At 32.4% G+C, this 14085-nt stretch overlaps 1 protein-coding gene across 2 annotated transcripts; it reads right to left on the bottom strand.

Moving 5' to 3' along the window:
- Window positions 1-773: 773 nt before the first annotated feature.
- On the bottom strand, window positions 774-2274 carry LOC110026858. 2 transcript variants are annotated; one of them, XM_020728042.1, is made up of 4 exons: window positions 1788-2274; window positions 1446-1564; window positions 1120-1245; window positions 774-1031 (listed from the first exon to the last, which is right to left on the bottom strand). In XM_020728042.1, the coding sequence occupies exons 1-4, from the start codon at window positions 2001-2003 to the stop codon at window positions 953-955; spliced, it is 540 nt and encodes a 179-aa protein (XP_020583701.1). In that variant the 5' UTR covers window positions 2004-2274; the 3' UTR covers window positions 774-952. The 2 variants fall into 2 exon arrangements, with proteins under 2 accessions (XP_020583701.1, XP_020583700.1); XM_020728041.1 differs by having other exon boundaries at window positions 774-1034; window positions 1788-2271.
- Between the last annotated feature and the right edge of the window lie 11811 nt (window positions 2275-14085).

The following is a 14085-nucleotide window of genomic DNA, read 5'->3' as shown; positions in this document are numbered from 1 at the left end:
GTATGTATGTAAAAATTGAAGTTTAGGTTTTAGATATGTAAATACATTGCAATTGAGCCTTCCTAAATAAATTACAACAGAAATTTAACACCCCAGTTGTATCCTAACTTGATATTAACAATCAGCACTTCAAAGAAGGTGAAGTTTAAATTCTAAGTTTTTTCTCAATACAACAACCAACTTAGGGGATGTTTGGTAGCCGGATTTCAGGCTGAATTTACGAATGTTTAATGTAAATCCAGCCAAATAAGAAAAATGGGATGCAAGTTCCCCTAATTCTAAGTTTTTTCTCTATACAACAAACAACTTAGGGGATGTTTGGTAGCCGGATTTCAGGCTGAATTTACGCGTATTTAATGTAAATCCAGCCAAATAAGAAAAAATGGGATGTAAGTTCAACACCCCCTAAATCTAAATTTTTGAACTTTGTAATGTTAATTCCGGATTTAGTAAATCCGATAGAGAAATGTTTTTAAGGAATTTAAGGAGGTACCTCGATCTTCGTTTCTCGAATTCGCCAAACATACTAGAAGAATTTAACGAGATTTAGCGATAACTGAACCAAACATGATTATAGATTTAATACCTTACTAGATCCTATTTAACTTAAATCCAAATTGGAGCTTAGAACAACAGGAATTAAGCTTGTTGGACTCTCTGAATTCACACTAGTTAGATAAGAGATTCTATGAGAGGAGAAAGAAATAGAAAGGGAGAAGGATAATCGTATAGTGAAAGATCATTTCTTCTACTTAATCAAACGAAAGTGTCGAGAAAGCATAGAATAAATTATTAAAATTTATTATATCATGTACAAAAATGAGTGAATAAAACATCTGTAATGAAATTGGTAAATGCAATTTACCGAACTGTGGCATTTCTGTTTGTTTTATCTGCAGATTCAATTCCTGTTCACTGTTAAAAAACAATCAAAACCTCCTTTTTTGATCCTCTAATTACTTCTGGATCTCTTCAACATCCTTCCGAGAGGAGAAAGGAAGATTAGAAAACAAGTTTTCGGCTGTGGCATGCTGCTGATCACCACTTCTTTAAATCAGTACAGAATTAAAACTGGTTTGATTCAAGTAGCTCTTGAGTTGCTAGATAGTGACGACTTACCGAAGCCTTGTGATCTCAATCTGAGAGAATTCGGTATTTACTAATCCATAGTGAGTTGACGAGTGCTGCTTAATCGCAAGAATTCTACAGTTGAGAATTCTCGTGCCGAGGTTTGGAATGTTTCTTCTGAAAAAGAAGAGAGCGATTTAATCGAGAAAAAAATTGGTAGGTCAACGACATCATTCTGCAGGCTTTATGTACCATCCAAGAGAGAAAAGAAAAGCTAACAGAAAACAGGGAGTGGTCAAATGACTGTAACTAACCCAATTCTGCTTTTGAAGATAGGAAAATGAAGACGGAGCAACAGAAAAAACTTCAATCCTTACTTGTAAAGAAAGCTTTGATTATGGAGCCCAACGATAAGAGTGGATGCACCGATCTTGCTCACGAACGAAACCACGGCCGCGCCCTTATCTCCTTCCATCACTATGATCTCCACCTTAGCCTGTTATATAAATTAACTCTGAAATCGACTAAGAGAAATAGGAGCGGAGAACTACTCATCTCCATGGATGTCAATCAAGAAAGGACCGGATCATGATCAAATCACTAAATACAATGTAAAATCATCAATCCATAGATTGTTTGTGTTTTCTGTGCCATGTTTGAAAGATCAAGTGCCGATTATCAAAACAAAGAAGAACCAACAAGAACATTCGGAAGCAAACCTCGGCGATCCCATTGCAGAGATCCTTAAAGGATAGGGCGAGCTGGAATCCCCTAAGGCGGAGCCGGCGCCGCTTCACTCTGGACTTTGTGGCGGGGTAGACATGAAGAAGGGTTAGCGAATCGACCGACCTGATAAAGTTCCGGACCGCCCATTCGAGAGCGGTGCGAGCTGCATCAGCCTCCTCTACCACCACCACGACCCTTTGGCTCTCCATCCCAGGTTCCTGCACCTCCAACCCCTACTCCAGCAGAAGATTATTCGTTCGCATTCCCTTGGTCTTTAGTGAATTTTTTAATGGCGGAGTTGGAATGCGTGAGCTCTGCCGGGAGGGACGACCTAATCGCATGGGAAAAAAACAAAAGCGGGGAAGAAGATTGCGCGTCGGTATTTAAAGTCGGTTGCGGTCAATTCTGATGCCAAGAAAATAAATTGTCAGATAAAAGCCTTCGCCGCATCCCGAGTGGAGGGCATGTAAACGGTCTGAAATTGTTGAAGCCTTGAGAAAATTAATCAAAATTTAAAATATTTCTTTTGCTGGATTTCAGATGAGACGGAGAATGAGACGATAATCGGACAAGATATAATTGATTAAAAAAGTGATGTTGAGAAAAGACAAGATGTAACTAGCCTTTCAAATGATTGTAACGATGATATTGAGATATAATTACTTAAAATATATAACTAATTATTAAATGTGTTACTTGTAATTATATCTTTAGTTTTAAAAATTTGTTGAACAAATGCACTTATCTTACGACATATTGGTTTAGTATTGTGGTTTGAATCATACATATTGCCATTAGACATATCATAAATTTCACCGTACCCCGACTCAACACAAATCTTTACCATATGCTCGACACATATCAAACCACACACACCACATAAATCACATTACAATCTCAATAGCGGGCAAATCACATGAATATACAAAGAATGCATAATATAATCTCGAAAACATAACATAACACAAAAAATATAAATACAAGAGACTCATAGTCCAAACAAATCGCAACATAACATATCCATAAAGCATGATAACTCATGCATCTTCTTCATCATCATCCTCCTCAATGGTCTCGATCCCATCATCAAACAACTCAAGGTGTCGTTGGGAATTGCATAGGATCCATGCCAGTGTTCCTTTGCTTCCGCTGGAATAGTTCCTACTGGGCCACAAGTGCTGGTGTATGAAGAGATATTGTTGTTGGTGTTGAAACACATAAAAATAGGTCCTCTCATGCAAGTCATGTAGCTCCCACTACATAATGACCTAGTCCCCTGCCAGGGCTTCCAGGAATTCGAACATGGCATATATCAATATGGTGGGTGTTGGTTGGGATGGGGTAGGTCTAGAGGAACCCTCTCCTCTCTCGCAAGTGAATGTTCTCTCATAACATAAAATGATGGCTTTAGTAATGGGTTTCACAGGGTTTAACTGTTTCTCCCACTTCTCCACAAAAACCTTCACCTTCCCACAAAGAGGAATAATAAGGCTAGGGTAGCCCGATCCTACAGTGGTATGCCTGTCATTAATTTGTGAAGAGAAAAATGGATGATTGTGCCCACATAAATGGTTTTATCCCTTTGACTATAGTAATTGAGGACGGATCACTCATTAGTGATATTAGGCAGAATAGTGGTGGGCATGAGTCGCTCCATTGATGTGGGCATGATCATTAATAGCTTTCAACTCCTTATTCATGACAATGCTAGGAAAATTGACAATCTTATCCTCCCCGACTTTCCACTGAGCAGTGGAGTTAGTGAGAATTTTGATAATTTCTTGATATTCAGGAGTCAAAAAATTAAAATACTTACAATATGGGATGTTGACAAGTTCAAGGATTGAATTTATGGTTTGAGGATCAAAAGTTGCCCATTTTTTCTCTCTCAAATATCTTTCGTCCATTGGTTTATTTGCATTGACAAAGAATTCGCAAATGATAAGGACAACTACAGGTGGAGAGGTGTAGCGGACCCTTTCCCAACCTCTGTTGATAATCAATCATTCCACTTAACATGTCTAAAATATGTTAATTTTATTTGCACATTTAATGCCCATTTTTAAGGTTATTGTATTTTAATAAAATGTATTTTTGATGTTTTTGGTTGTAAGTACATTTATTGGAGCAAGTAGAGCAAATGGAATGAAAATAGATCAATTTGGAGTCAAAGGAAGCAAGAAAAGGCCAAAGTTGACCAGGCGACTAGGCCCCAGGATCTGGAGCCTAGGTGCCATACAACAGAGAGATTGGCGCCTAAGCTCAGATTGGCCCCTAAACGATAGAATTTGGCGCCTAGGCGCCAGAAATAGTTTTTTTAGAATGTTCAATGAATGTGGAAGAATTTTAAAGGGGTGCTTGAAGTGACACTTGGTGATTTTGAGAGCTCTATTTAAAGTGACTTCTAGAGAGTCTAAGAGAGAGTCATTTGGAGAAGGAGTTTTGGAAGAGAGAGAGAAGGGCTTGGAAATTCTTGGAGGCTTGAAGGATTTCCTTGGTGACTTGCATAGATTTGAAGGAGAAGAGGAGAAAAGAGGAGAAGTAGAAGAGGAGAAGTGGGAGATATCTTCTTCACTACAGTTCTAAGTGAGATTGGAGTGGAACTGTACGGAGAGTGAGTAATTTAAAGGAACTAGAATGATTGCTTGGAAAGGTGTTTTAGATAAATTGTGCATTTTTTTTGTTTTACTTAATCTTATTTATCTATAAATCCATGTGTTGTTGTGTCTTCCTCATGAGATCTGGGTAGTTTCCTTTGTCTTTCTCACAACAATAAGAAATAATTATGTGTAGGAATAAAGTTTAGAAGAAGTACTTTTAATTCCATAAATTGTGATGATTTAAACTCTATGGTTATTTTACTTATCGATATGGCCAATTGATTTGTTGAAATCTATTGTGAAACATAATAACACGAAAGGGCTATGCTTTTCTCAACATAATAAGAATTACATTTGGTCTCATGAATGAGAATGCAGTCTATGGGGTTAAGTGCAAATAAATAGGAAAAAAGATTTGATGGGCGTAAATTGGATATTTTAGAGTGACAGACTAAAATTTCCAATTTGATCGAGTTGTTTGGAACCTAAAACAAAATGTTAGCCTTTAGGTGAAGGGTACGTGGGAACTCTAGGTGACAACTAGTATCTTCCCAGCCTAACCACGGGTTTAGGTATTTAGCTTTGGATCAGCCAATGTTCTTTATACATCTGAGAGAGGGTAAAGAATATGTATGCTCCTATTTGACACAATACATTAATTATATTTAAAATTATTAGATTCCTACACTGATTATGAACTCATTGCAAGGGAAAGGATGTTTTATACAATTTGAACTCTTCCATACACTGTTAGATTAGAATTGGTTAGTGGTAATTTTACATATAAATTAGTTTGTTAGATTGTTTAGTATTCTACATTTTCTTAGCGTGCTTAGCATTCCTTTTAAATTTTATAGGATTAGTTAATACATAAAAAAGTTTTTATCATTTTCTAATTAAGTTAACAGTAATTTAAAGATGATTTTACTAAAGTCAATCTATAAGTTTTGCATATCCCTATAGGATCGATACTTAGGACTTTATTATAGTCATATATTACTTAAAATGATATGTATACTTGCGTAGTATCCCTGGTGTATAAGTCATTCTATTAACTTTACATAAAATTTTATTTTGCACACTAACCCCTTAATATAAATTGGGTAAAGCTTTTGGTCATCTTTCAGGACTTAAATAATTGTGTAATTATGGGTCGGGTCAAGTTTTTGACATCATTGCTAGGGATAGCAACGAGACCTTTTGACTTAAGAAAATTTTTATTTGAACTGCATAATTATTATAAAAAAAACTGTAGTGTCGTTTATTTATGTGTATATATATATATATACTATTTTAATTTGTGTGTTTTGCTTGTTCTTGTTATTTATCTTGAATAGTTTATGCGTAGTACAAGATTAGGATTAGTGCCTTACTATTTTGACTTGGAGTGAACTATTAGAAAAATTAGAAAACTAAAAGAACTTCACAATTTCCAAGAAATGGAAAATACTTTACATGATAATTTAGAAAATCAAATTAATGATAATGTACAAAAACCATTAAGAGATTATGCTAACCCTACGATAGATGATTCATCTTAGTATACAAACTCCTATCGTAGAAGTCAACACACCCTCTATCATTTTGACGGTACAAAATAATCAGTTTGGGGGAACTCCATCTGAAAATCCCAACTTAAATCTTGTAAGTTTTTTAGAACTTTGTGCCACATTTTAGTATAATGGTGTTGCTAACGATGCTGCTAGACTTAGGTTTTTTTCTTTTTCCTTAAGAGATAAAGCTAAAATGTGGTTGAACTCATTAGGACCTAGATCTATTAGAACTTGGAGTGAACTAGCACAAAAATTCTTGACTATATATTTTCCACCTTCAAAGACTGATAAGCTTAGAAATGATATTACAACTTTTTGTCAGTTTAAAGGGGAATCAATATACGAGGCTCGGAAACGCTTTAAATAACTTCTTATGAATTTCCCACATCACTTTTTGCCCGATTGATTAATAATTTAAACATTTTATAATGGGCTAATAGGACCTCTTAGATTTATTATTGATGTTGCAGCTAATGGTTCATTAATGTCAAAACCTTTTGATGAAACATATTCTTTAATTGAAGAAATGACTACTAATAATTTTCAATAGTCTTCAAAAAGGGTAAATATAAAAATAACAACCAGTGTTCATGATTCTGATGTTATTTCTATGTTAGTATCTCAAGTAGCTACAATAACAAGAAAGATAAATCAATTTGGAATAAATTAATCTCAAACACTTCCAATGATTGAAGATAATTCATCAGGAAAAATGGTTAATTCTAATAGTCCTCAAAGGAGACTAAACCTAATAATGAAAGAAGTTATAAATAAAGAAATTATAAAGTGCTTAGATGCCGGAATTATTTATCCTATCTTGAACAGTGCTTGGGTTAGTTATATCCACTGTGTTCCTAAGAAAGGAGGAGTGATTGCATCTATTAATGAAATGAATGAATTGATTCTGACTCGACAAGTCACTGGGTTGTGAATTTGCATTAATTATAGAAAATTAAATCTCGCCACATGGAAAGATCAGTTTACTTTACCTTTTTTTGGATCAAATGTTAGACAGGCTAGCGGGGCACATATATTTCTATTTTTTATGGATATACCGGTTATCACCAAATTCCTATAGCTCTTGAGGATCAAAAAATGGCCACATTCACTAGTCCTAACGTGACTTTTGCTTTTAGACAGATGTCATTTGGATTATGCAATGCACTTGCAACTTTTCAAATGTGCATGATGTCCATTTTCTGTGACTTAATTGAGAAAAGAATTAAAGTTTTTATGAACGACTTTTTCAGTGTTTGGTCATCATTTGATTCATGTTTAAATCATTTAGAAAAAGTACTAAAATACTGCGAAGAAATAAATTTAGTTCTTAATTGAGAGAAATGTCAATTTATGGTTGCATAAGGAATTGTACTTCGATATAAAATTTCAAAAAATTGTATGAAAGTAGATCCAGTAAAAATTCAAATTATTGTTAAATTACCTCCTCCTTTTATAATGAGAGGAGTTACGAGTTTGTTAGGACATGTTGGTTTCTATAGACGATACATTAGAGATTTTTCAAAAATCACTAAGCCTCTGTGCCAACTTTTAGAAAAAGATGCTTTATTTGATTTTAATAAGAAGTGGCTAAATGCCTTTAAATTTTTAAAAGAAAAATTAATCACCGCTCCTATTATTGTTTCTCCCAATTGGGGGAAACCATTTTAGTTGATGTGTGGCACGAGTGACTACACTATTAGGATTGTTTTAGGGCAAAAATATGATAAAATTTTTAAAGCAATATACTATGCTAGTAAGACTGTTAATGAAGCTCAAATTAATTATACTATTACTGAAAAAAAGTTTTTAGCAATAGTATATGTCTTTGATAAATTTAGGTCTTTTCTTATTGGAACTAAATATATTGTGCATACAAACCACTCTCATATTAAATATATGATGCTGACGAAGGATGCAAAATCAAGGTTAATCAGATGGGTCCTTTTGATGCGAGAATTTGATTTTGAAGTGGTAGATAGAAAGATAAATCATAATCAAATAGTTGATCATTTATCTAGACTTGAACATGAAAATTCAGTTAATCTTGAAAATGAAATAAAAGAATATTTTTCCAATGAAAAATTATATACTGTAATTGAATGTTGTATTTCGTGGTATGCCGACATAGTTAATTTCATAGTTAGTAATATTTTACGCTATGGTTTAACATACCCACAACAGAAGAAATTTATGCATGATGTAAAATCTTACTTCTATGATGACCCATATTTATATAAACAATGTAACGAACAAATTATTCAGAGATGTGTACCTATGGAAGAAACTAAGTAAATTATTAAAAATGTCATGATTCAGATTTTGGGGGATATTTTGGAATTAATAGAACTGCATATAAAATTTTACAATCTGGATTTTATTGGCCTATAATGTTTGGAGATGTTAATACTTATGTGAAAATATATGATCGTTGTAGCCTTATTTCAAGATAACTTTGATTTATAGGTTTATTCAAATAAAGTTGAGTCATTATGTAAGTATTATCATTTCAATTTGTTTATATAATAATTTTTTTATTAATTTTTATTTTTTGATTAATCATTTCTATTTAGATTTACTGTGTTATAACTAGTGGATTAAAATTTGATATGTCAAGGCTATTATGTTGCTCTTTAATGTGATTTATCTATTGGATTGCTCTCTATTATAGTGTAGCTATTTGATTGAATTGTACTGTATTATAGGTGCTTGCTCATACTATGCTATCTCTCACTTATAATATGTTTTTGTATAACTATTGTGATAGCTTTTGGCTATGTTATAAATACCATATCATATTAATTGCAACTGTAAGTACAACTTAGTGAGTAATTATAATTTAATATGCATTAAATTTTTATGATATACTACGCATGAATGACAAATGAAAATACAGTTCATTTCATTAAAACTTCTAAAATTTTTCTTTCTAGTTTCACATTAAATATTTACCAATTTAACATTTTTAATACTTATCATAGGATTACCGTCATATCTAAAGGTATTCTCAAAAATATGTCTGAAAACATCCTCAAAATGTGTCTGAAATCACCCTAAAAAATATACTCGAATGTACCCTCAAATTGTACCCGAAGGTGCACATTTATTATTTCCTTTAACGTGCACGAGTATATTGCATCCCCTGTCAGTTCCATCTCGGGGTAATCCTGTATAACTTAAACATTTAACTTTCATTTTATTTCATTTAAATTACATTTTTTAAATATATAAATCATTCCTTTCCCCTTCTCCTTTCATTTTCCTTCATTCCTAAGCTGCAACATGCATACAAATATAATTTTCTAAATCATTAAAAAATTTTTTATTAAATAAACTTAATAAATTTAATACATATAAGAAAACAATTACTCACATTGACTTAAAAAACCCTGAAAATCCTTATTCCTTCGCTTCACTTCCCCTAGCACTTTGACTTCTCTATCGACCTATAATTTAAAGGCTTGATAAATTAAAATCACTTGATATAAAATTAATACCACCTTTACTTCAACTAATCTATATATAACTCATAAAATTTATAAATCTTTACCTTGCTCTTCTTTGAAAACCTTGATTTCACCTCTTTCTCAATTCCCGAAAATTCATCAAGCCTTTGTTTCCTAATTCAATTAAACCACTATTAATACTTAATAACACACACACACACACACCATATAATATTTGGATAATTTGTTTAATTTAACTATAATGATTTACCTTATAAGTTGTTCGGATTGATCCTCCATCACAAAGGAAATTTCAAGATATATATGTTGGCTTTGAGTTGATGGATCCGGACCTTCATCAAGTGATAAAAGCAAATGATGATCTTACGCCACAACACACACACACACACAAGCCATAATTTAGTTTCATAAAGTTCAAATGCATTGCAATATGAATCAGTAGTTAGAGCACAAAAGGGCCATAATTTACTATGTTCAAACCTGAATGTATATACTTCAGTGCTCGAAGAAGCTGATATAAGAAGAACTGGTAATGTTGTGGTTTAACTACTGATGCCGAAGACCGCCACCCATCATCTGCCGCTAATTGGACGCTGACAAACTAAATTTATTATATGTGTTGAACTGTCTTGGCGCAATATTCGTAATTTTTCCTCTTCATTTATTTAATGTTATTAGTTGATACGCTTACATTGGTCAATTTTTTCCTCCAATATAGATCGGGATGAAATCATCGATTACCGTCAACTCTCCATCGAAGCATGCTAGTAAACGAGACATCTTGCTGCTCATATTGTTACAGAAACCGTAATATTATATTTGACTTTAGAACCTGTTTCAACTAAATTTAATAATAAAATGCACTCTTTATTTAAAAATGAAAAACTAACTACGCAATCAGTGGCGTGAAATTTCATTAACTTCAACAAATGCGCAATACAAAATTGGGAAAAATTACATACATAACACCCAATTCTTATGGATTTACCTGTCTCACACCTAATCTTTCATGTTTACACACATAGCACTTTATCTATGGATGAAAATATGGATTTGACTCATAAAAAGTGACGGTGAGCGCTACTTTTCATATTATATTTGTAATTATGAAAGTTTAGGTGTGAGATAGGTAAATATGAAAGTTTTAGGTGCAATCTATGTAAAAGCCCTGCACTTTCTTAAGAAAGTGCTATAATTTGAATATATTAAAAAGATTCGCAGTTAGCTACTTAGTTTTCTTAAGATGTTCTTAAGATGTTCTCTGAAAACCTCGTGCACAATTTAAAAGTTATTAGTCTCACACAGGTGTTTCCAACCTCATCAGTGGAGTAATAATCACTGTTTTCTAACATGTGATTATATGTCCCCTGATGAAGTTGGGTAATACTTTCATATAATATGTTAGATTTTGAGAATTGTGAATGATATATTCAAATAATAAAATTTTAAAAATAAGAAGATAAACGATTAAGTATATGGTAGCTAATCACCGCCCCTCTCCCCCCAATATCACTGTTATCATTGTCGTCGTTGCTTTTAAACGTTTCTCCGCTCGATACGATTTTGATGTGACACTCAATAAGTTCATCTAATTATTGTTCAATGTGGCTCATTAGATCCGTCAAGAAGTCCATCCGTCGACCAACCGCAACAACCTTATTTTGCAAGACTTGGATCATGTAATAAAGGAGGTGAGGGGGACAGAATACGGAAGGTGAATCAAGGGATACAACTTCAGGGGAGCACGGCCTCCTATATCTTTTAACATGAACACTAAAAACATGATGATCATTATAAATCGGTCTTATCAGCCTCGCACGCTGACGCTGACGAGGAGTCATTTGTATGGAGAGTAGGGAGAGAGTGGGTGAGAAGCTGTTGCAGTTAGAGATAGATAAAGAGGGATTCGGGACAAAAAAAATGTGAGGTAGCCGTGAGAGAGTAAGGAGATGCAATGAGAAAAAGGTAAAACACAAGAAAGCTTGCATTTAACGTGAAACACAAGCCGAGCTTTAGAGTCTGTTTGAATCAGCTTGTGCGTTTCAGAATAAACAACTTATCCTAAAACACGACCCGCAGGTCGACCGCGAGGGTCGACCTGCGACCTGCGACCTGCTTTTAGTGTAAAAAACTCAAACACGTCAAACAACACTTTTAAAAACGCGCAAACCAAACAGTTAGACATTGTTTTTAAAAACGCCGCCGCACTTATAAGCTGCCCCAGATGGCCCCTTAAAAGCAAAAGGTTCATACGTTTTTGCTGATACTAATTAACTTTTTGGCTAGCTTCTAATACACATTTAGGTTACATTTAAGCTCCGATTAAAAATTTTTCTTTGAAAAATATAAATAAAAATTTAATATATATATATTTATTTATTTTGAAGTTATTTGGTTTACCAATAAAAGTTAATATAAAGTAAAATGATTGCATGCTTTTTAAAAAAAAAGAGAAGTTTGTTTCGAATTTAAATGAAATGTAATGTAAAATTTTGAAATATTTCAAAATATGATAGGTATTTTCAATATATTTGAAACTCGCTAAAAAACGCCTAAATTCAGTGGATTTAGGGTCATTTGGGGGGCACTACAATGATGTTGCGCCACAACATCACAGTTTTGACTGTTTAGATAAACTACATTTTGATAGTTTTTTTAAAAGGTTGCCCGACGAAATCTATATTTTCCCACCAATTCTGGCTAAGTGTTATGACGACTTTTAACTTTTTAAACATCAAACTATTTTTCAATAGTTTCAGAGGTGTTTTCCAATGATAGCTGCTCCTAACAGGCCGTTAAAGTATACCGCAATAGAAACGATTTACCTCATGCCACTACCTTTATTACCGGCCAGCCCGGTGACATCCCCCCCATCACCTCCGCCATGGTCACTCTTATTGTGCTGGCCACTACGGTTTACATTGACATCAGTTAACTTATTAAATAAAATACAAGAAAATGAGCTACCGCATCTACCTAGCAACCAACTTAACAACTCCACATATTTGAAAAAACACAGCAGTTTATGTTGTATTACCTTTTACTTAAAATTTTTTTTGGCCAATTACATACAAACCACCCTAAACTTTGCTATTTACATATCAACCACTAACTTTCATCAAATTTTCAAATTCTTACTCAAATATAAAAATTTATTTTTCATTTTATCAAATTCTCAATAGTTTGATCGTGACACATATAAATACATCAGCTAAATGTTAATGTTTCGGATGATTTGTATGCAACTTTTTTTTTTCGGATTTTACATATCAATCATCCAAAACTTTAAATATAAATTATTGGCCACTCTAATTTAAAATATTATATTTAAACCACCTAAAAATCACCTAAAACTTTAAGGGTCTGTTTGGGGAAGCTGTAGCTTATTGAATAATCTGCTGATAAACTAGTTGTAATGACTATTATAAATTTTTTTTTTTTTGAAAAGCCAGACTGCTATCAGAAAGCTGCCACTGAACCTATATCGGTGAGTTCTAAAAACACTGCTTTCAACGTTCTCAAAACACATAAACTGCCAAAATGCAGTTTACCCAAACAAGATAAGTGCGTTTTCAAAACGCCACTACATTAAATAAGCCGCCCCAAACATACCCTAAATATAATGAAGTAATACTCTTGTTTCAAAGGAAAATAAAGTTTAAGTGGTTGAAATGTAAATATTGAATTTAAGTGATCAAAATATTATATTTAAAAATTTGAATGACTAATATGTAAAAGCCACTCTTCTTCAAACAACTGTAGCTAGCTGTCTAAAATAAACCCTCATATATATATACTTATCCCTATATATATATATATATATATATATATATATATAATAGTTTATTTATAATTTATAATTGTAATGAATTTTTTTGATTTATAATTATATATATGAAATTTAATTATGTATTAATACATTAATTAATAATTAATTAATTAATTAGCTTAATTTATCAAATTATAAATTTAATTATTTTAAACAATTATGAAATAGTTTTACATAATATTTAGATATTTAAAATAAATAGATAATTAATTATTTAGATGGGAAAAAAAATCATAAAAATACTTTCAAGTGATCTAACTAACTATTCTAAGCAAGCTGTGTTTCAACTTTTTATGGCTATACTTTTCTGGCAATCTTACATCCTTTAAATTATTGTTGTTTCTGCTAAAATGTACAACAATTTGATAGGAATTAAAATGAAGATCCTAAGTTATTGAGTTCACGCGTTCTCATTACTATCATTCGAGCAAATTGATCTAAAATCTTGATGATGAATTATGTGCTATGCAGTGTAAGCGCTCGAACTTGGTACGCTGGGATCTTCTTTTTAATTCAGATCAATTTGCTATACATTTGAGCATAAATAACAATAATTCTAAAGAATGTAAAACAATCAGAAAAATATAGTCATAAAACAATTAGTTAGATCACTTGAAAGTATTTTTATGATTTTTTTCTCCCATCTAATTAATTAATTAATTATATAAATATTATGTAATATTTTTTCATAATTGTATAAAATAATAAAATTTATAATTTGATAAATTCAGCTAATTAATACATGAGTTAATCAATTAATTATTAATTAAACTGTTAATACTCAATTAAAATTCAATATATCTCATTATAAATATTCTGTAATTTAATTATAAATCAATAAAAAT

This window comes from Phalaenopsis equestris, unplaced genomic scaffold (genome assembly GCF_001263595.1).
Source record: "Phalaenopsis equestris unplaced genomic scaffold, ASM126359v1 Scaffold000402, whole genome shotgun sequence".
Lineage (NCBI taxonomy): Eukaryota > Viridiplantae > Streptophyta > Magnoliopsida > Asparagales > Orchidaceae > Phalaenopsis > Phalaenopsis equestris.
Note: the sequence above shows the minus strand (reverse complement) of the source record. Positions and strands in the feature narration are given on the sequence as shown.